This window comes from Psammomys obesus, unplaced genomic scaffold (assembly GCF_907164565.1).
Source record: "Psammomys obesus unplaced genomic scaffold, mPsaObe1.curated_primary_1811, whole genome shotgun sequence".
In the NCBI taxonomy this organism is placed as follows: Eukaryota; Metazoa; Chordata; class Mammalia; order Rodentia; family Muridae; genus Psammomys; species Psammomys obesus.
In genome coordinates this window covers 5,889,997-5,917,282 of record NW_026596091.1, presented here as the reverse complement: position 1 = coordinate 5,917,282, position 27,286 = coordinate 5,889,997, and the positions used below count along the sequence as shown (strand labels likewise).

The window sequence follows — 27,286 nt, the reverse complement described above, 5'->3', positions numbered from 1 at the left end:
CAGGATAGAAAAACACCTTGCTAGGCCACAGAGGAGGACATTGCAGCCAGGCCTGAAGAGACCTGATAAGCTAGGGTCAGATGGAAGGGGAGGAGGACCTCCCCTATCAGTGGACTCAGAGAGGGGCATGGGAGGAGATGAGGGAGGGAGGGTGGGATTGGAAGGGAATGAGGGAGGGAGCTACATCTGGGATACAAAGTAAATAAACTGTAATTAATATAAAAAAATAAAAATTTAATTAAAAAAGAAAAACATGATTCAGAGATTTTAGTTCTTTTCTTCATTTTCTTCAATCAGAAAACATATTTTGCCAATTATACTCTCAACACATTTCAGAATAATAAAAAACATTCTTGAAAAGTTTAAAACACAATAAGTTTTTTTCCTGGTGGTTAGGAGTCTTTAGAGATATGGTTATTAAAGTGTGTAATTTTATCTTAAAGGATCTCTTATTGACATATGAAGCTATGTGTATATTCCTGCATAAGTGACAGTTATCCTGAAGAAAAATGATTGGCTTTTTTTTTTTTTTTTTTTGAGACAGGCTATCCTCGAACTCACAGAGATCTCCCTGCCTCTGTCTCCCAGAGTGCTGGGATTACAAGCACAGGTCACTGTATCCAGCTAAATTATTGGCTTGGCTTTGTACTCTATCCTTTCAGCCTGGCCATCATGAAAAGACTGAATATACTCAATATTTCCCACACAACCATTAATCATTTCCAGTTCCTCTAATCCATTTCCCCTCTCCTGGAAAAAAAATCAATGTGGCTTTATTTGGGGGGAAACTATGCTCTCTTCACAAATTTGTCTGAGTAAATATCAGTGAAAAGTATCTTGTTCTGCCCTAACCGTGGATGAAACCATAGCCAAGGATAGATCAACTGGAGGCTCTCAAAATTTAGTTCTGTATCTTGAAGTTAAAGGAGAAACAAATACTGAAGACATTGAAGGTGATTCCCTGAGTTAATCTAAGTGAATAGGGTGATGCAGTTTGGTTTCCAAAAACGCTTTTCTCAAAAGAAGAGGACTATTTTTAAAAAGACACAAAAGAGCCATCTAAATGAAATTTTCTTTCTTCCAGCTAGTGATCACAGATTTCCAACCTCAATTTAGGGCTATTTAGAGAGAAGAAAATATGGTTGGGGTCAAAATAAGCCTCCTTCCACATTGAACATGGTGCAACGAGTATATTGAACCAAGGGGAAGGTGGTTTCAGAATTCTCTTAAATTGTATGATGTGCTTTGAATGGACTATCTAGGTTTTCTATTGTCTAGACACATTTATCCTGCGCTAGGCTATCCTTTGAAACATCAGCCATTACATTTCTGGTCAGTTTTTAGGAAGTAATATGTAGATATGTATAAATGATGTGATATTTAACAGTAAGCTCTCTTATATGCTACATATTGTGATAACAAGAGTGTTTCTCAGGGTTGGCTAAAATTGAGAATTATGCAAACAAAGTTACTGTCTTTTGGTGTTTGTGCTCTGTGGGACTTCCATTGCTGACCTTTAACCATTTTTTTTTTCTATCCTACTTTCAATCTGATCCAGACTTTAACCTCTGGAAGAAAATATGTTTTGCTCTAAAGTCCTTCTGCAGAAAAATAAATATAATACCATGATCTATTAACCAAAAGTGAATAGCAACTTACTTCCAGAAGTTTAATCTTCCACCATTAGAAGCATCACTTAAAATCACATTGATGCCACCTTGAGTTATCGAAGCCTGGATAATCACTGATGCAAATCCAGCCACCATGATCCCAACTTGAAAAACATCTGTCCAGACAACTGCCTTAAGACCACCCTTTGAGAAGGAAGTTGGTTAGGATTAATAGTTCTATAAACATGATTATCTATTTGTCTGAATGTAAATGCACCATACTAGATAAAAATGATGAAACATGGAGCTTGGTTAAGAAGTTCATTCAAAGGAGATGATCATGTAGAAAGAACCATTATAGAGAAGAAGATACTTAACCCATCCCTCAAGCAGAGGCAGAGACAAAGATGGAAGATCCTCCCAAAATACACAACAGCCAGTGAAAAAGCAGAAGCTAAAACTACACATGGTGTATTGAATGTAGCCACTTTGGACAGGAGGGAAATGAGGTGAAGAAAGACAACTGGAGTGCTGGAAAGACAATTCAGAGTTAAATTACAGAAGTCCTTGTGTGGGCTAATACTCAGTTTGTACCCAGATAACTATATCATTTGTTAAGATACGGATATTGTTTCACACTAGCCACTGCCACAAGCCTCTTCAGCCTCTATGACCTGGGTTTAAACAGGCTCTGTGAAAGGATCTTGCTTCCTAGAAGACCAAGCCAATGAAAGGTTAATGTAGAGACTGTCAAAGACGGCATGAATTTGCACTGCTGCAATGAGCCTGCATCCACAATGAAGCAGCACCGTGCCTCGGTAGCTGCCGCATGCTTTGTCACCCCGTCTATAGTTAACACACCGTTTCACAAGTCTCTATGCAGGGGCATTATAGAAGCAGATCTGCAATATCTTTGAAAACCACAATAGCCAATCAAAGGTAAAAACAGGGACCTGTGCAATGGTTCAGATGAAAGGAAAATTTCATTATAACCCATATCTAAGGACCAAATGTTCCTTACAAAAGTGTACTGTGAGAAGCCCAGAGAAAAAGAGTGAGTATGAGCAGTCATGCTGCAGCGTGTGGCTACTTGAAATTCCAGTTTTGCAAAGCAAGTAAAGGGGAAATGACCCTCTTCACATACCAGTGTGCAGTAGAATGTGCAGACCACCCCAGTTGCCACCACTGCGCCCCACAGATCAAATCCTGTAACTGTACAAGAAAAGAGAACATGTATTCAACTGTGAAATGTGCGTCAACAAAATCCCTTCTCGAGCATTACCAGGGTGGCACCTAGCTTTGTACCCACTTGCTTAAAACTAGAACCATGTCTCATCAATGCCCCTCAGGCAAGTGGAGTAGAAGGACATGCTGCTTGTTGGTATTCACAAACACCATACAAAGAAACAACACTGGCTAAATGGGATATGGAGTAAAGCATGTATGTTGTAATTAAGCTGAGAAACTGCTGGATTCTTAAAGCAGTTGACCAGACTGAATGGGATCAAAGGGGATTTCCCACTGCTTCCCATTGGTTCATATAAATACGCTATTTCACCAGACCCTGAAATGTGTGTTTTAAAGATAAGACTTGAGGTAGAAAAGTCTATTATATGCTACCAGTTTTCTAGGACGTGGAGAAATATGTTTTTAATGGAAGGATAAATAAAAGCCAGCAGAAAAAAAAATAGTTGCCTATAAAACATAAAGGATAAACAGGCCAAAAAGCAATGAAGCTGTGTTCAAACATATTTCTATTTATAGGTTTGACTTTGGAACCATTATATAGTCTGCATAATTGGAAAGGGGAAAGTTAAGGCCTCATGAAATTAAAAATTAAAAACTAAGCAATATACATAGACATGCAATTCATTCTTCCAAAAGATAGTAAGGGGGAAAGAAGACAGTTGTCCCGAAGTTCCTATACAAATTACTTTTCAGAGTAACCAAATAGTCAACCAAAGAAAGTTTCTTTTTAGGTACGTTCTATATAATCAATAAAGAGGGAATTACAAAATTAGATCATAATGTGCAATAAGGTCTAATAACCAATAAGCCTCAAACTTTTACTATTACCCAAAAAAAGTTCCAAATTTTGACCTGCATTTTAAAGATTATAAGCTCTTCAAGTGATGTTTATAAGAAACATTGAGGGCTCAGGAAATACTCAATGATTCAATATGGGTACAATCAGTAAAATGAAGACCCTAAGAATACTGGCAGGACAAGTAGTGCAGTTTCTTTAATAAATAAGCAGAAATTTAAGTTGGAAAACAGATGAAAGTTAAAAACTAAAGGAGACCTTTAAAAGAACTTCAAACTACATCTAGTAAAAACAAAATGGCAGAAATAAGCAACTCAACAGTTGGTGTGTAAATCTGAAGCCTTAGTGATCAGTAGAGCACACTTCACTTCAAAACCACAGTAGAGGGCAGTCAGTGAGGATGGGACACTAGAAGCTGTCTCCACAAGACCCAGTGAAAGAGAGGGGAAAAAACTAGCTTATTTCAAAGAGAGAAAGAGGAAAATCTGTTGGAAATTGACAAAAAGAATGAGCAAAGAGGTGAAATTGTAGAGAAACAGGACATAACATCCAAAAGAAAAACAGTAAAGCTGAGTGCAGCTCCAAGCAGGCGACTCTTAAGAGGGAAAAGGGAGACAAAGGCTGCAGCTAAAAACCAAGGCATTTGGCCCTGGTGGAAAGAGACTGGTAGGCCTACCCTCAGCGTAAGCCCACAGTTCTGGAAAGCCACAAACATAGTTCTAGAGGCTGCTGAGGAACCACCTTTTGTGATAGAAAGCAGAGAAAAAGGGACAGCGCAGAGGGGCCACCATCGTAGGAGGAAAGCTACTGTTTAAAACTTAGCTGCTCAGGACAGCTTTGGACCTCTGTGTTCCTGTGATTTTATAGAGCATTTGCATCTGTATTGGACAAGTATCCAACGTCTGCCCGAACTACCTTAATTTCAGTAGCTCCTCCCTCAAAAACCTAAGAACAGGTAATGAGCACCTGTCAGGAAGCCCGACTCCAATCTGCCACAGCCTCAGAATGAGAGTTCTAGGAGGCAGTTGTGGAGGGCAGGAGGCCAGAATTAAAAACCAGAAAAGTGCAAGCAAGAGAAGGTTCATCCCAGGCAGTGAAGTATGCAAAGAAGTAGTTCTTCCCTTAGAGCCTGGTAACAGACCTCATGATCTGAAAACAACTAGTTAACAGCCCTGATCCTGACTTTTGTCAGCAAGTAGAACCGCCTATCGGCCATCAGGTTCTCAGCTACAGAGTCCAAGGACTCTGCAGCTCCAGCAGAATCCCAGACGCCTACAGGGCAGGGTGCTGAGTGTTGACTATGTTTTGAAAGTATGAGAACAGATCCGTCTGTTCAGATCTCATGGTTGCGGTGTCGTCTTGCGTTCCCAACACGTTTTGAAGACGCACCTCAGAACATTAGCCGCCTCAGAGGACTCAGACTGCGGAGTGGCCAGCAGAGGCCTCTGGTGTGAGGAAAAAGTGGCAGAGGAGCTACTGAAATGAAGGTGGTTCGGCAGACATTGGATACTTGTCCAATACAGATGTAACTGCTATAAACGATCACAGGAATACAGAGGTCCAGAATTTGAATACCTGCACATTTGGAAGTCTCCAAGATCCAGAAAAAGTCATTCCAATTATTTGTTTTCTAATTTGGCTCCTTGTGCCTCCCCCTGACCTTTTCTCCTTTTTTTTTTCTTTATTTTTACTAATATTTTTACTTTCTTGTGCTTTTTATACTTAGTGTTTATTTTTTATTACCTTTCATGGATTTATATAATTATGTTTACACAGGTTTTAAACATTGGGAAATATTTTGCTTTTTCTTTTGTTAGGAGAAGTGCTGATCTCCAAGTACACTACAGAGCCATGGAAACTAAAGCAATGTGATACTAGCAGGACACCAGACACAAAGAACAATGGGATAGAACCCGGAAAGAAGCCCACACAGCTACGGCCACATGCTATTTAACAAAGGCATCAGAAACATGTTAGAAAACGCAGCCTCTTCAACAAATGGTGCTTGAAAACTGGATAGTGACATATAATACAAGAATCAAAGTAGGGGGCAAGAGAGAGATCTCAATGGTTAAGATCACCGTTCTGCATTCACATTGTGGCTCACAACTGTCCATAACTGCAGTTCCCTGGCATCCAATGTCCTTTTCTGACCTCCACGGGCACCAGGCATACAATGGTACACAGAAGGGAACTAGGAAAGCAAGAGAAAAATCCCAGCACTCAGGGAGACAGAGGATAGCTGTGCATTCAAGCCAGCCTGGTCTACAAAGGGAGTCCAGGACAGCAAGGGCTACATGGAGATAGGGTTTCTATCTTGAAAAACGAAGCTAAAAAGAGAGGACAACGTGTTTATCAAGTGTGGACAAGGCAGGGTAAAGAAGCATATACTTCAGGAAGGACTATTGGGTGAAGCAAGAGGAACCAGCAAGAAGTGGAGCTGGGAAAGAGGAAAGCAAGGGAAAGAGAGATAAATAAGATTATTGTGTGTGTTTACTATATAGACAAAACTCAAGCCATCAAACCTTCATGCAAGTGCTTCTGCTTACTCAGCCATCTCGCTTAGCCCAGGAGTTGGTTCTTTGAAAAGACAAATGGATTGAGAAACCTTAGCCAAGCCAAAAGAAAAAAGAGAAAACCCAAGTTGATAACATAGAGCTAAAAAGGAAGACGTTACAAAAGGAACCAATGAAATTCAGAAAGTTATAGGCATACTTTAAAATCTTGCATTCTACTAAGCTGAAAAATAAAACAAATGAATGAATATTTATAACTTTGGCCTACCAAAGTTTAACCAATGTGAGGTTAATAGTGTAAACAGATCTATAGCAACTATAAACAGTCTACGCCCAGACAGATGCAGGCCAGATTTCTAGAAGGACTTTAAAGAAGAACTAACACCAATCCTCATATCACTCCATAAAACAGTAAATGAAATAAAACTTTCAAACTTACTTTGAAGCCATTGTCACCCTGACACCAAGACAAAATAAAGATATAAAAAGAAAATCACAAACAACCTCCTTCACAAACAAAATTGTAAAATATTAACAATAAAATATTTAAAAGCCAGTTTCAAGAACATAGCAAAAAGATCATTCATCGTGATAAACTTAGCTTCATTCCAGAGATACAAAGATGCTTCAACATACACAAATCAATAAATGGACTCAAGGATTGAAATCAAATGATCACTTGAAGAGATGCAAAAATTGTCTTTGATAAATCCATTACCTTTACATGACTAAAAGCCCTGAGGAGACTAACATGGAAGAAATATATCATTTTTTTTTCCAGGGCTGAAGATGGAACCCAGGGCCTTGCGCTTGCTAGGCAAGCACTCTACCACTGAGCTAAATCCCCAACCCCAAAGAAATATATCTTAACATAACAGAGTCCATATTTGACAAAGCTACAGCCTAGATGGCATATTAAATGGAGCAAAATTCAAATAATTTCTACTAAAATCAGGAAAAAGACAAGGGTTTCCACTCACCACATTCCTAATCATCATAATGTTTAGTGTTACCAAGAACAATAAGACAAGAGAAAGACAACATTAAAATAGCCAATAAATATTTTTTAAAGTTTAACAACCTTAGCCATGAAACAAATGCAAGGAGGTGGATGTCTGAGTTTGAGTCCAGCCTGATCTAAAGCGTGAATTCCAAGACAACCAGGGCTACTCAGAGAAGCCCTGTCTCAGAAAAGAGAGAGAGAATATTGGAGCTCAGTGGGTAAAGAGACTTGCCACCAAGCAAGAAGACCTGAGTTCAATCCTAACAGTAGAAGGAATGAACTGATTCACACAAGTTGCCCCCTGACCTCCACATGGCACCTCTCTCCAACACACATGATGAATAAAACATTAAAAAAAAATAAGAGTTCAAAACTTGTCTCAGTTACATAGCAGAATTTTGGGCTCCATGAGACCCTGTCTCAAAATAACATGAACAACAAAAGGGAAATCCCAAGTAATTCCAAACACTAAGTTGTACTGAACAGCAAGTTTGTTTTGATCATTTCATGAGCTTGGAAACTCAACATCAGTGGTTACCAGAAAAACAAACCACAGTGCAATAATGTATAACACACACTGATTGCTAAAAATGAAAAAAAAAAAAAATAGAAAAGAATGCTAAGTGTTGGAGAGAATGTAGGATGACCTGATTCTCAGATATTGTGGGTTGGACACATGAAATGGGACAAATGCTTAGAAAAGCTATTTAACAATTTCTCTGAATTTTGATGCATACACCAGTCCTGGCCTGACTCAGAATACATGTATGTTTAAATTTATACTGCCTTCACATACTTAATTTGCAATGAAAATAGATAAGAAAGCAAAACACATTATAAATCTGTATGAGGATACTGTTAGTGTCTTTAATTCATAGTAGCCTAAAAGTAGAAGCACCCCATATCAAAAAGAAAGTAGATAAACAGATTTTGGTGGGTGTATACAGTGAAATTTCACTAGTCATGAAAAGTAATGAACTAGAGAGATGGCCCCATTATTTTTTTGTCATGCAATTATTTTTTGCCCAATATGTTTGCCATGCAAGCATGGTGACACGGTCTTAGAACCCCCAAACCCAGGAAATGCTAGTTTGTGCATGGTTGCTTGCCTGCAAGCCCAGCATTAAGAAGAGGGAGACAGGGACTCGTCATATTATTATTATTTAGATGAGTTCAACCGCAAGACTTACTTTAAGATGGTAAGCTACAGGAGCTGACTGCCTAAGCCAGCATGGATCTCCTCACATGCACATGTGTGGTTACACATACGCACACACAACAGAAGAGGCAAAAGGAAACGAATGAAGTACTTATTCATGTGGCAACATAAATGAATCTCAGAAGCAGTTGGCTAACCAAAGAAACCAGAGACTCAAAGGCTGTCTAGACTTTCACTTACACAATCTAAGAACAGTAAAAACTAACTTACAGTGATGAAAGTGAAAAGGCAGTCGCTTAAAACAGGAGGAGAATTTATGAGAAAGAAATAAACTTTCTTGAAATAGATTCTGAAGAAGAGGCTTCCTTGAAGTAGATCCTGGAAACAGTCTAAGTCTTGAGTTGGATTGTGGTTACATGAGAATATACAGTTCTTGAGGTTCGTCCAGCTGAATACCGAAGCCATGTGCATTTTGTTATGTACAAACTATGCCTCAGTAAAAACTGGCTTCAACTCTCGTAAACACCAACAAAAAACAAACTTAATAAACACATACTTGGGCTTAAACAGACTTACTTGGATTCTGAGTCTAAGGAACTAAAGAACAGATCAGAGAAACCCAGCATTAATTTGATAGGCGATTAGAGAATTGATACTAATATTGTAGAGATGATGGTGGAATTATTATTGTTATTTTATATTTATTTTTATTCATTTTATATCCTGGTTGTAGCCCCATCCCTCCTCCACTCCCAGTTCCACCCTCCCCCTCCCTTTTCCCCTTGCCTCAGAAAAGGGGAGCGCCCTTTCCCATCCACCCCAGCTCATTAAGTTGCAACAGGACTGAGCATGTCCTCTTTTCCTGCGGCCTGGTAAGGCAGTCCCTCCAGGGAGAAGTGACAAAAAAGCTGGCAAGTGAGTCTGTGTCCTATGCAGTGTCCATTTCCCTTACTAGAGGACCCACATGAAACCCAAGATCTCCATCTGTTACATCTTTGTAGGGTGCCTAGATCCAAATTCATGCATGGTCCTTGGTTGATGCTTCAGTCTCAACAAACCCCTCTGGGCCCTGATTAGTTGACCCTACTGTTCTTCTTGTGGAGCTCCTGTCACCTCCCTTTTCTTTTTCCTCCCACATTTCCACAAAGCTCCCTAAGCATCATCCAATGCTTGGCTGTGAGTCTCGGCATCTGTTTTGAGGCGCTGCTGGGTAGAGGCTCTCAGAGGACAACTCTGCCAGTTTTTTTTTTAAGAACTCACTGACATACAGATAAAATGGTGCAACATGAGCTACTGGGGGGAGTAGGCATGGGTTAAATCTGACTGTGAGCAGACAATCACTAAAATATAGTGCTGGGTACATTAAGGTTCAATGCACTATTCTCCCTATGTTAATATTTGTTTGAAGATTTTTCTTTTTTTAACTTTTATTAATTACACTTTACTCACTTTGTATGAAGATTTTTCTATAGCAAAAGAAAACAAACTCTATAAATACAGCTCTGTGGACATTAAGTCTCAATTCTGAAGTTTTATAAGAGCATCAGCTGTTTCGAAGGTACTGTGTCTACTCTCCTGGGTATAGCATCATCCAAATGCAATCACTCTGGCTGTGATTGCCTAGGAAGTGGCCCCAGACTTCTCCAGACAGAGAAGACAAACATACTTGATTTCATCAAAGATTAAAGTTCATGCTTAGATTATTCCCAGAACTGTGTTTCAAAACCCTGATGCCTTTCATTACACCTAAAGCCAATGGATGATGTATCAAGTTTATGAGTTATTTCTTAACATATGAAATAAGCCATTTCTGCTGGTGGTGATGTTGAAATGGAGGGCAAGAGTACATGGCAGTACATTCTTTATAGTGCGACTATCATATCTTACAGATTTGGGTAATAGTTACTATCACACCTGCCATAAACTCAGGAAAATGAACTATGGAGTTGGTAGGTTTTCCCCAAATACTTACTTCGGGAATTGCACATATTCTTAACCATCAAAAACGTCACTTGTCTGTTTTACAAGGAAGTTTTAGAGATAAACTTAATTCTAACTGATAAAAAGTCAAAGGGCATAGTCTTTTTGAAACCGTGACTAGCCAAAACTGCTTCAGTAGGCTGTTTTAGTTTCACAGCATTTATCTGCACAAATCTAAAAATAACAGTTAGTTTATTGATTGGTATCTCCATGGGATATGATGAAGACAGTAGTCACTAGAAGCAACCTCATCTGTCAAGTCACACAGCTACTGTCCATTTCACTATGGACCCTACTAGAAGTCTGAAAAGAAAGGCCAGATTTCAGTGCAGATATGAGCCGAAAACAGAAACCTCTTGGTTTCTGTTAGCTGTGCTGACTAGATTTTTGTAATCTTGACAGCTGGTAGGCTAGAACCATCTGGGAAGTGGGAACCTCAGCTTGGAAAATGTCTCTATCAGATTATCAGTAGGGTACTGAATTCATGGTTGATGTACGAGGGCACAGCCCACAGTTGGTGGCCTTGGGCTGTAGAAAAATCAGATCAACAAGATGAAACTGAGAAGTGTCTACATGGCAAAAGACACTGTCATTCAGATGAAATGGCAACCTACAAAACAGAAAAAAATATTTCTACCAATTACACATCTGATGGAGGGCTAATGTCCAAAATATATAAAAGAACTAAAAAAAAAAAAAACAAAAAAAATAGATGTCAAGAAAACAATCCAACTTAAAGATGGAATACAGATCTAAACAAATAATTCTTAATAGGGGAAACTCAGATGGCTGAAAAACACTTTAAAAAATGTTCAGCATCCTTAGCCATCAGAGAAATGTAAATCAAAGCTACTTTGAGATTTCATCTTACACCTGTCAAAAGGCTAAGATCAATCAAACAAGTGACAGCTCATGCTGGCAAAGATGTGGAGTAAAGGGACTATTCCTCCATTGCAGGTGGGAATATAAACAGGTGGGAATATAAACTTGTACAGCCACTATTGAAATAAGTGTGGAAATCCCTCAGGAAGATGAGAATGGATCCACCTCAAGATCCAGCTAAACCACTCTTGAGCATATATTCAAAGGGTGCTTCATCCTACCACAGAGACACTTGTTTAACCATGCTCATCGCTGTTCTATTTATAATAACAGAAAGAGGAAAAGCCTAGATGTCACTCAACAGAATAATGGATAAAGAAAATGTGGTACCTATACACAGTTGAGTCTTACTCAGGAGTATTTTAAATAATGACAATGAAATTTCCAGGCAAATGGATGGAACTAGAAAAAAAATCATCTTGAGTTAGGTAGTCCAGCTCCAGAAAGACAAATATGGTATGTATTTGTTATATGTGGCTATTACCTGTTAAGTCAATACTAACAGTCACATGAGTTGACATATGTCCATATAACCAAGCTACAATTTGTAAAACCACAGAGGAAGGGTATAGAGTAAGGGACTAGAGGGTACAGATAGATTTTGTTAGGTAAGTGGAATAGAATAAACCGCTATGAATGGGGGAATGGAATGAGAGGATCAAGTGGAGAGGGAGAGAGGGGTGAGGGAGGCAATACAGGGAGAGAGAGAGAGCTAAAATTAAGGTGAATTTGAAGGTAGTATGGAAACCTAATACACATAAAAGCTTCATAATATAAATGAAATCACCAAATTATAAGGGAGAAAGACAGAGCCCCAACTGGACATCTCTTGTCACCAAATGAAGCTTCCAGTACCAGGATCAGGTTCCATTTAATTGTGTTGTTAACCATAGTGGTTCCGTGGGAATCCCCAGATAACCCAGGATTTAGCCAAGGCAATAGATTGCTCTCCACAAACTGACAGCAAGCCCCCATTGCTAAGACCACACCCATACAACTCACTGAACATGGAGGGGGCAAGCGGGCGCCTACATTTACCCCTACATGGTGTCTTTGGTACAGGAACATGATTTGCATATTACCAAAAGAGAAACTTAAACATCCAGCCAGCCAAATCTACAACAGTGTCCTGCCTATAAGATATGCTAGGGAAATGGTGGCACAGAATTTGTGGGACTAGCCAACCAATATCTGATTTGACTTAAGGACCACTCCACAAGATGGAAATGAACCCTGACACTGCATGGGTGACCAGGAACCAGAGACTGGATAGCCCAGGCACCTGAGGTAAAATCACATACTACTAGTCTTAAAAAAAAAAAAAAAAGTAGTGATAAAGTGACTTTATACTCATAGATCAGTTCCCTGCTTGGCCATCATCGGAGAAGCTTCCTCCTGCAGCAGATGGGAACAAAGACAGAGACCCACAGAGACCCTGATATTATGCAGAGAGCAAGAGACCTTGGAACACTCAGCTCTAGACAGGATAGCTCTACCAAATCTTTCCCTCAACCCCAGACTCAAGGAACCCCATGGAAGAAGAGGTAGAAAAGTGTAAGAGGCAGAGGGATAGAAGACACCAAGAAAACAATGCCCTCTAAACCAGCATAAGCAAAGCTCAAATGAACTCACAGAGACGAGACAGGATGTATAGAGCCTGCATCAGGTCCTGTGTTGTGGCTACCAGGTTAGTATTTTTATGGCGTTCCTGAGTGTGTAAATGAGTACCTGCTCTTGGGCTCTTTTCCTTCTATTGGTTTGTCTTGCACAACTTCTGTGTGATAGTTTTTGTTTTATCTTATTTTGTTTTATTTTTGTTATTATCTCTTATAAGCCTGTTTTATTTTTTAGTGAGAGACAGAAAGAGTGGACCAAAAAAGGAGGGGAAGCAGGGAAGAACTGGGCAGAGTAAATGGAGGGGAAGCCATAATCAGGCTATACTATGTGAGAAGGAATCTATCTTCAACAAAAGGGGAGAAAACTGACACATCAGTGGTTGCCTAAAGCCAGGAAAGAATTAATTCTACAGAGGCATTAGACAAAACATTGGTGTGATATCTTAATTGTGGTAACAGTCACATGAGTTGACATATGTCCATTTTCATTGAAGCTCGTAATGGAGTTGGCACATTTGATTGTATGAAAATTAAGCCCCCAATAAGGAATAGTTAAAATAAAAAAAATAATAAAGTAGGTTATCATAAGAAAAGAAAAATTGAACAAGGCATGGACAGAAAGCCTTACTAGGAGCATCCACCATGGCCTCGGCTTCACTCCCTGCCTCCAGATTCCTGCCTGAGCTCTGCCTCGACCTCCCTTCCTAATGTGCTGTAAACTATAAGCTAAAACAAATCCCTTTCTCCCCAAGTTACTTTTGGCCATGGTGTTTATGGAAGCAATGGAAAGCAAATTAATAAAGGTATGGATTCAGGTAATAGTAAAAAAGGAGAGAATACAGTGACTGAGGTGACAGTTTTGGGGTGCGGGGAGAGCACGGGTTGGCAAGAAATGAAGACTGGCTGGTGGACATTCCACATAGAAGCACCTACTCTACCCCAAGCCACCCCCGTTAAGGTCTAGATCTGTCCTATTAGCCTACAGATACTTTGGAACTATCCAAGCAAAGCCTGAAGAAGCTAGGATAGACACTAAGCCCAGCCCTCCCCTCAGAAAGTCCATAAGGACTACGGGAAGTTTCTACCTGTCTAGCTCCCCAAGGAGAGAGAATAAAGCTTAGCAAAAATGAACCCGCTGTGTCAAATGCATGATTGCTACTTTAAATGTACCTTGATTCAAAGCCAGAGCAGGGGCATAGATAACAATTCCAGTATACAGAATCTAGCAGGGAGAGAAGAAAAACAATAAATAATATGAAGTATTAAATTAGTGAATTACATATCTGAGTTATAAAATTAATTATGAATTGATTTAGTTCAATATATTGTGTTATTATAACTTGAAAATATTTAAATTTTTTATTTAATTTAAATATTTGATTATTTTTCCTTTTCTGTCTACAGTGTGGCTAAGCATCACAAAAATCTTTTACAAAGACCTTTTATAAAAGTGTGGTGATAAAGATGAAAAATGTTCATTGATCCACCAACTCGAGCTTACACTCAATTTTTGTAGATTTAAAATACTTAAGTACAAAGAATAATATGTCAGTCCCTTAATTATATGCCTTAATATCACTGGTCACCATTTTCTTTTTCAGTGCTAGGAATGAAATCCAGAGCCTTATAAAAACATGATAAGCACTCTATACTTAAGCTACAGACCAACCATTCAAATGATTTCTTTCAAAGTAAATACTTTTTGAAAATTGCTTTTAAACTCATTAGACAAACATGTAAATTTGCACTAAAAATTATGAAACCTTTCAGATACTATAATCCATCATTTTATATAGTTACTTTCCACTAATATACTCAACAAATATTTATTGGTCTTGACTACAATGGTTAAGGAAAAATTACCTGTTTCTAAAAATATCATTTTCACTGCGATTCACCCTTCAAATACATTCTATAGCAGCTAATTACAAGTAACATTATAAAAACATTTTATATGCTCATTGAATGCTTTATTATTCTACATGAAAGCAAGTCCTTCAAATAGGATGTGTTAATTCTTCCCTCGTTTGAAAAAATAAAAAAGCTAGTTTCCCTAGCCATTATTCTGTCTGTGTTGAAAATTTGATGTGTGATACATTGATTCATAACAACTGCCCCCACTTCTTGCTCACGAAGGCATTTTTAACACGAACCTACAGAGTCTAGACAGTTGACTCAGACAAGCAACTAGTCTTGGAGTATCAGAATCTCCCCCAGACCCCAGAGCCCCCTGCCTTTCACACTGCAGGTGCTAGGACCTGACGAAATGTACAAAGATATAAAATAAAACCAAGTTAAGCCATGGTCAGGGGCACGCTGTCTCACATCTCTCTGGAGCAGATCCTTAAGTGGCTTTTGACTGGAGAAGTGCAAATTGTCCACCTCCCTTACCAAATCCAGACCTAAAATGCTCCGCAGTGGGGAGAGAAAGAGAAAGAGAGGATGATGATGATGAGATAATAATAATGAAAACCCTCCAGCAGCCTCCTGAGGAACAAGAAGCTTCAGTGCAGTGGTGCGTACCTGTACTAGCCACTTGGCAAACCTTTCCTTTGCATTCCTGTTCATCAATAATATTTGCATATTCTTGAATGGCTGGGTTGTGTGTTTGTCTTTAAAATCTTTTCTTAAGCTCAGGAGGCTCCTTTAAGCTCCAACTGGGTCTAAAGAGCTCAAGTTTTTAAAGTATGTTGACTTGTTTGTTTGTTTGTTGTTTTGTTTTGTTTTTGACACAGGTTTTTTTCTGTGTAGCCTTGGCTGTCCTGGTTCTTTGTACACCAGGCTGGCCTTGAACTCACAGAAATCTGCCTGCCTTTGCTTCCCCAAGTGCTGGGATCAGGTGTATAATGTGACATTGTTGATTCATTTTTAAAGTATGCTTTCACACAAAATTTTTCCCTAAAATCCTTCTGCCAGGTTTTTTTTTTTAATTGATTAATCAATCAATTGCAAAAAGACTGAAAAATCTACATCTCTTTTTTTTTTCTTTTTATGGGAATTTCTCCTGTCAGTCAACATAGTTCCCTCAAATATTTCTGTCATTTAAATAATGCACTCACTGTCAGCTTGGTTACAAAGAATATTTAAGCTGCATATCCATTGCTTGACCAATACAGTATTTAAGTAAACTTAAATCATTGCTTTTCCAGGAAGTAACTCTTTGATGAAATACGGTTTAAGGATCTTGAGGTTTCTTTCTTTGTGATAGCAAGTGTAGTTTGTTTTGTCTTGTTTTTTCTTTTTCATTTCCTCATATTGTCATCATCTCCTTTTTTAATCTTCCATGTATTTCACAAGCAAGGTTCACCCAATGCCACTGATAAAAATATTTTGATGACAAAAAGAAAGTAAAATAATGGAGAGGTACTTACTGTTTGAACAATGAAGAGGACTGTGCCACAGAGACGAATGAACCGATTAAAACGGAGTTCCAAATACTGTTGCCAAAAAACAAAAAAACAGTGGTGTGAATCTTCTAAACACATTCTAAATCGGCTCAAGAAATAGAACGAGACTTTTAAAGCACTTTCGCATTTTTATTTTACTAAAATGATTTTTATATACACATGGCAAAACTGATGCTTTAGATTGCCTCTTAATGACTTTTAATATACATTAGGATTTACGTAATCCTCTTACACAGGCAGTACATGAAAACTAATTTGTTCTTCATCCCGTTTGGACTGGAAAAGTTGGAAATTTTATCATAAAAATGGAACTATATAGTCTCTCTCTTTGTTTAAAGAATATACAATCTATTGTTTCTTCTTTCCTTTTTGTAACCACTCAAATCAACCTTTTCTTCTATTTCAGAGTAGAGCTCTGCATCCGTTGCCCTGCCTCATCTGCGGAAAAGGAAGTCAGGTGCCCCCAGTACAGCCAATCACCTTCTCCTCCCCACCGCTAAACTGGGGAGGGACTGGATTGGCACGGACTGACCCTGACAGGAAAATCTGAAGAAGCGGCTGAAGCTTTGTCATTTCTAGAAGCCGTTTACTCTGCCTTCCACGCTGTTCTGTGAGCTAGCCACCTTCAAGTTCCTTCCTTTGCAATCCTGGGCGTGCACATCCACTTGTGTGTGTGTACACATTTGCGTATGTGCGCATGTGTGCGTAAGTACGGGTATGTGTGTGTGTATAGTGAAAAGTGTGTAAGTGTATTGTGTGAGTGTATGTTTGAGTGTGTGTGCACATACATTTGTGTATGTGTGGATTTGTGCAACTGTAAGTGAGTGTATGTGTGTATGTGTGCATGTGTGTGTGTGTATCAGGAGAGTGTGTATGTGAGAAAATGTGTGCGTGAGTGTGTATGTATGTTTAACCTAAATCACAGAAATCAAGATTTCAGTTGTTTTATTCTGTCTCTGAGACAAAGTCTTGTTATATAAACAGGCTGGTCTTGCTCTTTTGAGCCTCCTGCCCTTTCTTTCCAAGTAAATGACATGTATATGCCACCATTTCTGGCTGCCCGGATCCGTTTGTTGGTTTGGGTTTTGCTTTTGCTTTTGAAATGAGCTTTTGCTTTTGAAACTATGTACCCAAGGTTGCCTCAAATTTCCCATCCTTCTGCCTCAGTCTCTTGAAAGTCTTCTTCTGTCTAAAGTCAAGACCCTGTCAATTTTTCCAACTCTCCTTGAAATCTACTATAGCTTATAATACAGTCTATTTCCTGTGTTGTATAATATATAGTAATATATTTCGGTTAAAAGCAGAATTTCTGAGCTGAAGCCCAAGATATTATTTAACTTGAGTATTATTAGTTCATGTGGAAATAAGTCAAAGGCTGGCATAGCAGTCTCGCTGTATAAAGGAGGCAGAGAAGCAGCAGCAGCAGGAGGAGGAGGAACTGGCATTAGCTAATCATCACAGGGAAAGACGTATGGGTATCTTTGCTCCATACACAGCTAACACACCAGGTACACTAGGTCACTCTGCAACGCAGGCACTATGTTAGAGATGAGGACGGTGCTACTCAGACAAGAGCAAGGGTATAACCTAACTGTTCTCAGAGGTGTGATGCGCAAATTTAGAAACCTTGGCACACAGAACCTGCGTATATAACTACAAAAATAAATAAATAATCTGACGGTGCTTTTAAGACTCGATAAGTATGTGGTGCCACAGACAACTAAGACCTTCAAAAGCAACTGAAGTGTGACAAATGCCCAACAGTGCAAGGCCTTTGCAGCAGAGTTTCAGCCCCTGACCGGTCCCGTGCCCGACTCATGAGCTTATCACTCCCTCAGCCTCAGGGTTTCTTGTGTTTAAAATGAGGATCATAGGAGCAATTCTTTCTCTTTGATGTTTCAAGAGAAAGTATCCAGTGATGTGAGTCGATAAAGAAGATGTAAAGTGTCCAAAAGTTAGATGCTAAGATCAGTTCAGTGGGGTCAAAAATCCATGGACCTTGTGAGTCACACATATCAAAATCATGTAAGGGTATTTTGGCAAGTGGAGACATTTCTGAAAACTGGAAACAGAGTGGCGTTAAATCTGCATTACATATGAGCGGACATGAATAGATAGAGAAGTCTTCTGTTACTCTGGCTGTCCTGGATTTCAGTATGTAGATCAGCCTGGGCTCAGACTCAGCTGAGATCCTCCTGCCTTTGCCTTGTAAGTGCTGGGATTAAAGTGCTCCACTGTGTCCTGCTTGACTTTTGCCTTTTCTAGGTCCATGTATCCAATTGTTGGAGACCACACAAAGCTTAAAGAGACTGTGGCAAAAAAAAAAAAAAAGTAACAAGTTGGACCAAATAACTTGAAATTTTTTACAGATATAATTGTCTCAAAGATCAACTGACCAGTACATTTACACTCACACAAAGACAACTGACGACAGAACCAGGAAGCCATGGGTCCTTTACTAAACTTCAAAGGAAATATGTAAGGACCTAAGCAGAAACCCTGGTCCCATTACAGGAGGCTTAGGGAACAGCTCCAGAGTTTACAAGCAAAAACTACAGAATAATAGATACCTACAACAAACAGAGATCTGTCATCGTTCTTGGAACTCAGAATAACTTAGAGATGTGACAGCTTCAGTTGATATACATAAATAAAGTAACTAAAACCTAAGAGTGGAGCCTGAGAGATCCTGAAGAAATTATTAATTGCACTGAATTACTACAATAGGCTCCCTGCCAATCTGTGTGTCTGGAGGTTGATAAAACCCATCTGATCTATATTTTGACAGCAGTGTAGAGTGAAAATGTTGTGGCCAACCAAACTGAACTCTAGAAAGAGAAACGTAGAAATAGTTCACATTTGAGCAAGACTGTGATGGTGACTCTTACTCAGTGTTGGGCAGCACATCTGTATAGGTGTTCTCAATGCAGAGCCACAAAGCATTCCCCCAGGAAATCCTCTGCTCTGACTAATTAATTTAACAGAGGCAGAGCAAGCTGCTTAACTCCCTTCTCCCTGCCTACCTGACACTCCTTGCTAGACTCGTACAGTGTGCTCATAAATTCAAGGGTCCTGTATGACGACTTGATTCTCTCTGAGCTGCTTAGAGTTATAAGCAACTCACCAGAGCCTTCAGAGGCAGTCAGAAAAGTTGCTTGGCATGGATCCTTACTCTTTCCCCCTCTCCTACTGACTTAACTTATCCTGAACCTTCTCATCAGGAAACCAGGGCTCTATGTATACCCTTACAAAAATATTGTTGAGTGTTGAGTCAGATAATATGTGTAAAACATGCAGCTTGGTGCCCAGACATGAAATAAGCATTCAATAAACACTGGCTTTTTTTGTCATTTTTTTTTTTTTTTTTTTTTTTAGCCAGAGTCCTTGCTAACTTAGCTTCTGTCACTAGAAACACAGGAGGAGTCCTTTTCTGGTTGAGTTAATGTTACCACTCTGAAGAGGTATGGGTCAGTGGTTCTGAGAGCAGCGTTCTCCTGTAGGGCTGGCGTCCTCCTGCCCGGTTATCCAAACACTTTTCAAAGTTTTGGTTAGCTACAGGTCAGAGCTCACAGGCTTCAGTGGCAGCATAACCCACCTGGTAACACACAGGAGTGACAGGAGCCAGCTGCTCATGTCTTAAGGTGCTGGAACAGTACCTTAAGTATTTCTCACACCCACTGAGAAATAAGTTCTGCTACACGACCCACTCATCAAGGGCTCCTTCAGTGCTACCTCGGGAAAGCAGATGTGCAGGCGCGAAACAGCCTCAGTTTAGGCACAAATAGAGCAAGAGCAGTGGAGGTCCAGTGGCCACAGGAAATGGGAGCACAATGTCACTAGCCTTATGGGTTTCCAAAAGACATTTGAAATGTCATTTGCTGTTCCTCATTGTTAAATTCTTAAATCAATGATTTTTTTTTATTAAACAAAATAACCGGGGCATATTATAAATGTTTAAAAAAAAAAAAAAAAAACAACATCAAACACTCGTGAGAGCTGAATTTGGCCTCAGACAGCCAGTTTGAGAAATTCCCTTCTTTTCACACCTAAGGTGAAGAGTAAGTTTCTGTAAACACAGTGACCACCGTTAGAGGACAGAGCAGCCTCTGGCATGCCTAGACCAGGGTGGCATCACTAGAAGCCAGGCAAAAGCTGTCACCAATTGAGGTAGGGGCCCAGCACAGGCTGACCCGGCCTCACTGTGAAATAGGTGACCCTGAGCTTCAGGGAAATGGGTCACAAACTCCAGGACTGAGAAGCCTGGAGCTGAGGCACCTAGCTCCCTGGTTGCTGGCCTAGTGCAGTGGAATCTTGTCTGTGAAGCTGGTCAGGGCCCGGGGGAAGGACGCCCCCAAGGAGGCTGAGCTTTTTATAGGGGTGCAAGCACACACACCTGTGACATCTCTTTAAGTGAAACCAAACCAAACATCCTTCATCCTCGAAAAAGCCTTTTCCTGAGAACAACTTCTAAAACGGACATCCAGAGGAACGCGGCAGCAGATGAGAAGTGGGTCTCCCTCCTGCCCTTTCCGTAGCGAGGCAGCTGCCGTTTAAGACCTTCGCTGCTGCATTTTTCTAAGCATCTCAGCACAGTCTGTCACAATAACTGTTTTCAGCCCTGGTGCAGCAGCTCCTCTGTGCTGGGCTCTCTTCTAAACGTAGCGCCTTGCATCAGTGCATTTAATTCTCTCCCCGTTTCGACGAAGTTGGCGGTACTGTTTTCTTGAGATGAAAGTACCAGTATGAAAGGTTAATTAAGTAAGTGCCCCAAGGTCGTTTACAAGTAAACGGCATTTGGTCTCAAGGCAAGCTCTGAGACAAGAGCTACATCTTAACCATTTGGGTGGACAAACTCTTTCCTGATCTTCCAGAGGATGATGAGACTGGAATGATTTAGATTCCTCTCCCCTTTCCCGCCGCGCGCGCGCGCGCGCACACACACACACACACACACTTTAAAGCTTGCTAAAGTCAGGAAAGACCTCAGCGAGTCCATTGCACTTGGTTTGCTTTGGATCTGAGCTCAGAAAACCCAATCCCCAAACTTTATTCCGCTGAGAAGACTTATGTCTCAATGGGGCACATGGGGGGCGGGTAATCCGAGATGCGCTGACAAGGAGACATTTCCATATGGCAGAAACTGCTTGCCCCCAGAAAGTTCCTTCCGGAGCCCGAGGATGCCAGCAAGCCTCTCCCCTCTCCCGCCACCTCTTACCTCGTAGGTGCTGGTGATCCCCAACCTGTAGAACACCGGAAGGAAGACCTCCGCGCTGACAAACACCACAAGAAAGTAGGTGATGCCAAAGATACTGAACATCGCCCCGAAACGGTAGACCTCGGCGGGGGTGCCCAGAACAGTGACGGCGGACATGAAGCTGGCGGTGAGGGACAGGGCCACCGGCACAGCGGTCAAGCTGCGGCCGCCCATCAGAAAGTCCTTGGAGGTCTGCTGGCCGCCCCCGGCGAAGGCGTAATAGATGCCGATGGCAGCCGAGATGAGCAGCATGCCTGCGAACACCACGTAGTCCCACACCACAAAGCTGCCGATGTCCCGCGACCCGTCCATGGTGCCCTGCGGGGATCCGCGCCCGCAGCGCGCGCAGCGTGGCCGGCGGCGCTCCTGTCGCCCGGGCCGGCGCTCGCTCCTCTCTCCCCGGCGCGGCGGGCGTGGCGTCCCGCGGAGCTCAGGTCCTCCTGCTGGGGTGGATCCTCCGCGACACCCGCTGCCAGTCGCCGGGTCTGGGAGACCCCTGTCCCCGGCCGCGCCCCCGACAGTCCCGGCCCGGCGAAGGCCGCGCCGCTGCCGCGCTGAGAGCTCACCAGGTTCGGACCCGGGTGGCCCCGACTGCGGCCGCCTAGGCGCCGGCGGCTCCGGGGCGGGTTAGATCTGGAGCCTCCCGCCGCGTCCAGCGAATCCACAGCGCAAGGTTTATTAAGTGACAGCGGCGGGGACGCACCATTTAAACAGGCAGGTAGGTGATGGGTGTGTGCGGCAGGGGTGGGGGTGGACCGAAGGGCAGTTGTCACGCTTTCCAGTTCACAGTCCAGCTCCTTGCTTGGAGGTACACATAGAGTTGGAGGCTCATCATCACTTGACAGATTAATGGATGATGGGACTGACAGCTGCGGTAACTGAAATCATCGTGGTTAGACAGGTGAGCAATTACAAAGGAGACAGAAGGCTGTGCTGTGGGTTACTCACGTTTTCGGTCAACAAACATTTCTGATCCAATACAGTCTGTCTGATCCCCTATTGCAGCCTGTAGTAGCAATGATAGCAGCTATCCTTTATCTAACGAGACTTAGGTTTAGAAAACAAACGACAACAAAACCAGATTTGTCTAATGCCTTCAACTCTTACAACTACCCTTAAGATAGGAATTATCTCCATTTTTCTAAGGAGGAAAACCGCTCCGGGAAGGTGGAGTCAACGGTCCTGGAGGCACATTCCTGTAGTTCTAGCACTTGGGAGGTGGAAGCAGGAAGGTGGGAAGTTCAAGTTCATCCTCCACTGTGCACCAAGTTCAGGGCCAGCAAGAACCATGTGGGACGGTGATGAGAGAGGGAGGAAGGAGGGAGGAAGGAAAGAGGGAAGAGGAGGTGGAGGAGGAAAGAGAAAGAGAGGCAGAGAGAGGGTAGGAGAGATGAGATACTTGTCTAAGGAAATGGTGGCGGGAAGGCTCTTTTTTTTTAATATGTACATTTTTAATTTTCTTTTTTCACTTATTCATTTATTACAATTTATTCACTTTGTATCCCAGCTGTGGCCCCCTCCCTCGTCCTCTCCCAATCCCGCCCTCCCTCTCTCTTCTACGTTCATGCTCCTTTCCCAGTCCACTGATCAGAGAGGTCCTCCTCCCCTTCCATCTGACCCTAGCCTATGAGGTCTCATCAGGACTGGCTGCACTGTCTTCCTCTATGCTCTTAACTCAGGTCATGTGTTAAAGGAACATACTAATGTGTTACACTTAACTGGAGCACTTAAGTGCAAAAGCTCTTTAATGCTTTTTTTCTAGATTTATTTATTTTTATTTTCTGTATATGGGTGTATTGCCTGAATGTATGTCTTTGCATGGTGAACATGCAGTGCCAGTGGAGGACCAGAAGGGGGCGTCATAGTCCCTGGAATTACAGTTTTAAGTCATCTATTGGGTGCTGCTGGGAAGTCATCGCAGGTGCTCTGGGAGAGCAGCCAGTGCTCTTAACGAATGAGCCATCTCTCTAGACCTTGAAAAGATTATTTCGAATATCACTCAGGACATGTTCTAAGTATCTTACTTTGGAATATTACTGCCAGCATATGTGACACATGATGATATGATTCTCTGGGTCTCCTAAAATACCCCCTTCAGCAAACTGTACCCAGCCTTCTATCAATTTTAAACTGTCCTGGTCCATTTTCATACATCTTTATGACTTAACAGTTGATCTGAAGGAAGCAATCATCAAATCCCTTCAGCCCAGCACAGCGTGAAGAAAGCACTGTCATTTTTTTTTATCAGCTTGTATCATGTATATGTCATTTCTGGAAGAAACAGAAGCTAAATCCAAGTGGCCCAGTCATTTGAACAAGATGTGGAGTGGAATTGTGTCCCATTTGTGTTAAATGTACATCTACATACCAGGTGTATATCTCAAACTGTAAGAGAGCGGTCCTTAATGTGAGTCTGTTTATGAAAATGCTTGTAAAGCCAACAAACCTAAGTATAATAAAAGGTATTTAAGCAAAACTCTTCTTTTTGACACCTGGAGTTAAGCACAGAACTTTAGGCTACCTGTGAGCAAGGCATCACTGTAGTCACTGAGAGGCAGACTCAGAAATTTTGCATCCTGACTATTACTCATCAGTCATGGCTGGGGCAAGACCCTACTTATTTGTCTTAGGTTTCTTCATTTAAACTAAGTAGCAATATTTTCATTTTTATGTCTACTGTGTGTGTGTGTGTGTGTGGTCCTGTTTAGTTTTCTCCTTCCACTGGTTACAGGAATTGAACTCAGGTAGTTAGGCTTGGTAGCAAAAGCCTTTACCTGCTGACCCGTCTTCTTAGCCTCCAAGTGACGCTGATTCTTATCTCACAATTGTACAGGCTTAAATGAGATGACACACATAGCCCTTGACATTGCTGGGTGCTGGCAACCGAGTAAATGTTTACTTTTTCCAGTTTAGTAACAATGGAATGGTAAAAAGTTATACTTTAGAAGTTCTACTGTTAAATATACAAATTTCTCTCATTATTTCTCCTTGATTATAACATTTATGTACTGCTGTAAGCTGTGTATAAGCCACACTCTGTCCTTTCATGTCCCGTGGGTGTCCTGATGCAAGTCCTCAAACAGTATCTTCAAGAAGAATGAGTGAGAGGTCTAGGGTTTTGTGCCTTGCGACACATAGGTCATCATTTGTTATTTTCACACAACCTGTTTCTTCAAAAAAAAAAAAATTTGGAAGAATCATCTATTTTCTTCTGACATTTCTTAAAGGAGAGCTGGGGTCAACCAGATGTCCCTTTCCCTCATAAACAGCTGGTCTTATGGCTGTATGGTCAACACTTGTATTTTCAAACTTTAGCAGTCTTCAGAACTGCACATTTTCCGTTACTACCAAACTGATCCCTTCGATATAAATAACTATGACATTTTAAGTTGGAACATCAAAGGCTGGAGATAAAGCTTTGTGACTAAGAGTACTTGTTATTCCTGCAGAGGACCTGAGTTTGGTACCCAGCACTCATGACAGGCAACTGCCAACCACTTGTAACTCCAGACCCAGAGACTCCAGGGCCCTCTTCTTGCCTCCCATGGAGCCAACACACATATGTACAAACACACACATACTCGCATGCACACACAAATTAAAATTAAATATAAAAATAAGATTGTAAAATTGAAACTTTACTTACTGCTACTGTTCTAACTATTACAGACTCTTTCTCAGAAAGCTATAACCTTTAATAATAACCTGACCAGTGATTTATAGTTTTCATCTGAATCACTTTTCCCACTTTAACCTGTGGGTCCTTCCTGGGTTTGTCTTTATGGAGTTAATTTTGATGTCTCAAATGGTGTGCTCTACTTTACTGCCCATAGTGTGGATTCTATCTCTGCTTTCACATTTAATATAAGTCTAAAATATCTAAAAACTATTCTAAAGTCTTTTTGGCTTTAGAAAGCTAATTTTTACATTTTTTTTATTTAATCCCAGGAGTGATAACTTTACCATTCTTAATTTTACTTGAATCTTTGAAGGTATTCTTATTCCTTTGGATTTTAGGTGCCCCCCCCCCACACACACAGAACAGTGTTCTCACTAGGGTTATTATTGTTATAACAAAGTATAATAACCAAAACAACTTGAGGAAGAAAGGTTTTATTGACTTTATTTAGCTTACACTTCCACATTGCTGTTCATAGTTAAAGGAAGTCAAGACAGTGACTCACACAGGGCGGAAACCTAGAGGCAGGAGCTGATGCAGAGGCCATGGAGGGGTGCTGCTTACTGGCTTTCTCCTAATGGCTTGCTCAGCCTGCCAGGACCACCAGTCCAGAAATGACACCACTCACAATAGGATGCCCCCCCAACAACCATTAATTAGGAAAATGTCCTACAGGTTTGCTACAACCTGATCTTATAGAGACACTTTTAAAATAATTTTTCTTTTTATTTATTTTTTACTTTTTTACAATTTATTTATTATATATCCTGATTAAAGCCCCCTCCCTCAACACCTCCCTCTTCCTGTCCTATCCAGTTCCCCTAGTCCACTGAAAGGGGGAGTTCTCCTCCTCTGCCATCTGCCATATCGTATCAAGTCTCCTCAGGACTGCCTGGATCCTCTTCTGCTGTGGCCTGGCAAGACCACATTGCCAGGGCCAAGTGATCAAAGAGCAGACAGAGTTCATGACAGAGGCAGCCCTGGCTCCCCTTACATGGGAACCCACATGGAGACTGAGCTGCCAATTGGCTACATCTGAGCAGGGGGTCTAGGTATTTTCTTAATTGAAGTTCCCTCCTCTCAGATGACTTTAACTTGTGTCAAGTTGACAAAACTATCCAGCACAGCCAGATCTTATTTTTCTAATAATCATCTCATATAAAAGGCAATTTTTATATTTCTGATCTGCCAAAAGATGAATGATGTTTTTTTGTCTTACTGTTCTCTTCTAAGAGTTTGTGGCTTTACGGATGGATGTTGTTGCAGAACTAAATTCTGACCTCAACACCAAGATAGTTAGATGGCCATTTGTTTTTAGTCTCCTGGTCAGACACAGTGCTGTTCCCTCTTTCCCTACCACACTCTCACCTTTAAATACAGCTGGAGAAGCTACGGATCCCAACGTCCACTGGGGTCCTTCTATCTCCACCTGACCTGCTGTGCTTTGCTTGGAAGAATGACATCTCCCAAAACTCACTGTCCACTGCCAGTTCCTTCTCTTCATCAGTACCTTGCCAGAAGATTGAGACAATATGGTCACTGGAGGTGTTAGGGTTTCTATCACTGTCATAAAACTCCACAACCAACTTGGGGAGAGATGGTTTATTTCAGCTTATAGTTACAGTCTGTCATGGAGGGAAGTAAAGGCAGGACTCAAGGTAGGCTCCTGGAGGCAGGAAATGAAGCAGAGGGCATGGAGGAGAGCTGCTTACTGGCTTGCTCTCCATGGCTTGTTCAGCCTGCTTTCTTATATAACCCAGGACCACCTGCCCAGGGGTGGTGTCACCCACAGTGACCTGTGCCCTTCCACATCAATCATGTATCTAGAAAACATCCTACAAGCAATCTGGATGGAGGCATCTTCTCAACTGAGGTTCTTCTTCTCTAATAACTCTAGCTTGTGTCAAGTTGAAGAAAAGACTAGACAGACACAGCTTCTGACTGTTCATGTGGGCATGTTGGTGGACATCACACAGAAAACAGAATGCATTACTCTGCAGAGGGTACATGTAACGATTCAAAACCCAACTCAGAGAAGAAGGATTTCTTTTCATGAGGTAATTCCTTTCCGGTATGAACAAGAAAGTGTGTGTGTGTGTGTGTGTGTGTGTGTGTGTGTGTGTGTGTGTGTGTGTG

At 41.2% G+C, this 27,286-nt stretch overlaps 1 protein-coding gene across 1 annotated transcript in view; it reads right to left on the bottom strand.

The window, feature by feature from the left end:
• Positions 1-21,783, bottom strand: part of Slc5a8 (solute carrier family 5 member 8) — a 46,607-nt gene extending 24,824 nt beyond the window's left edge. The window contains exons 1-5 of the mRNA XM_055627936.1: positions 21,433-21,783; positions 16,182-16,247; positions 13,981-14,032; positions 2,755-2,822; positions 1,660-1,814 (exon numbers count right to left, since the gene is read on the bottom strand). Of these exons, the coding sequence (XP_055483911.1) occupies positions 1,660-1,814; positions 2,755-2,822; positions 13,981-14,032; positions 16,182-16,247; positions 21,433-21,783 (692 nt within the window). The remainder of the gene's footprint in view (positions 1-1,659; positions 1,815-2,754; positions 2,823-13,980; positions 14,033-16,181; positions 16,248-21,432) is intronic.
• Between the last annotated feature and the right edge of the window lie 5,503 nt (positions 21,784-27,286).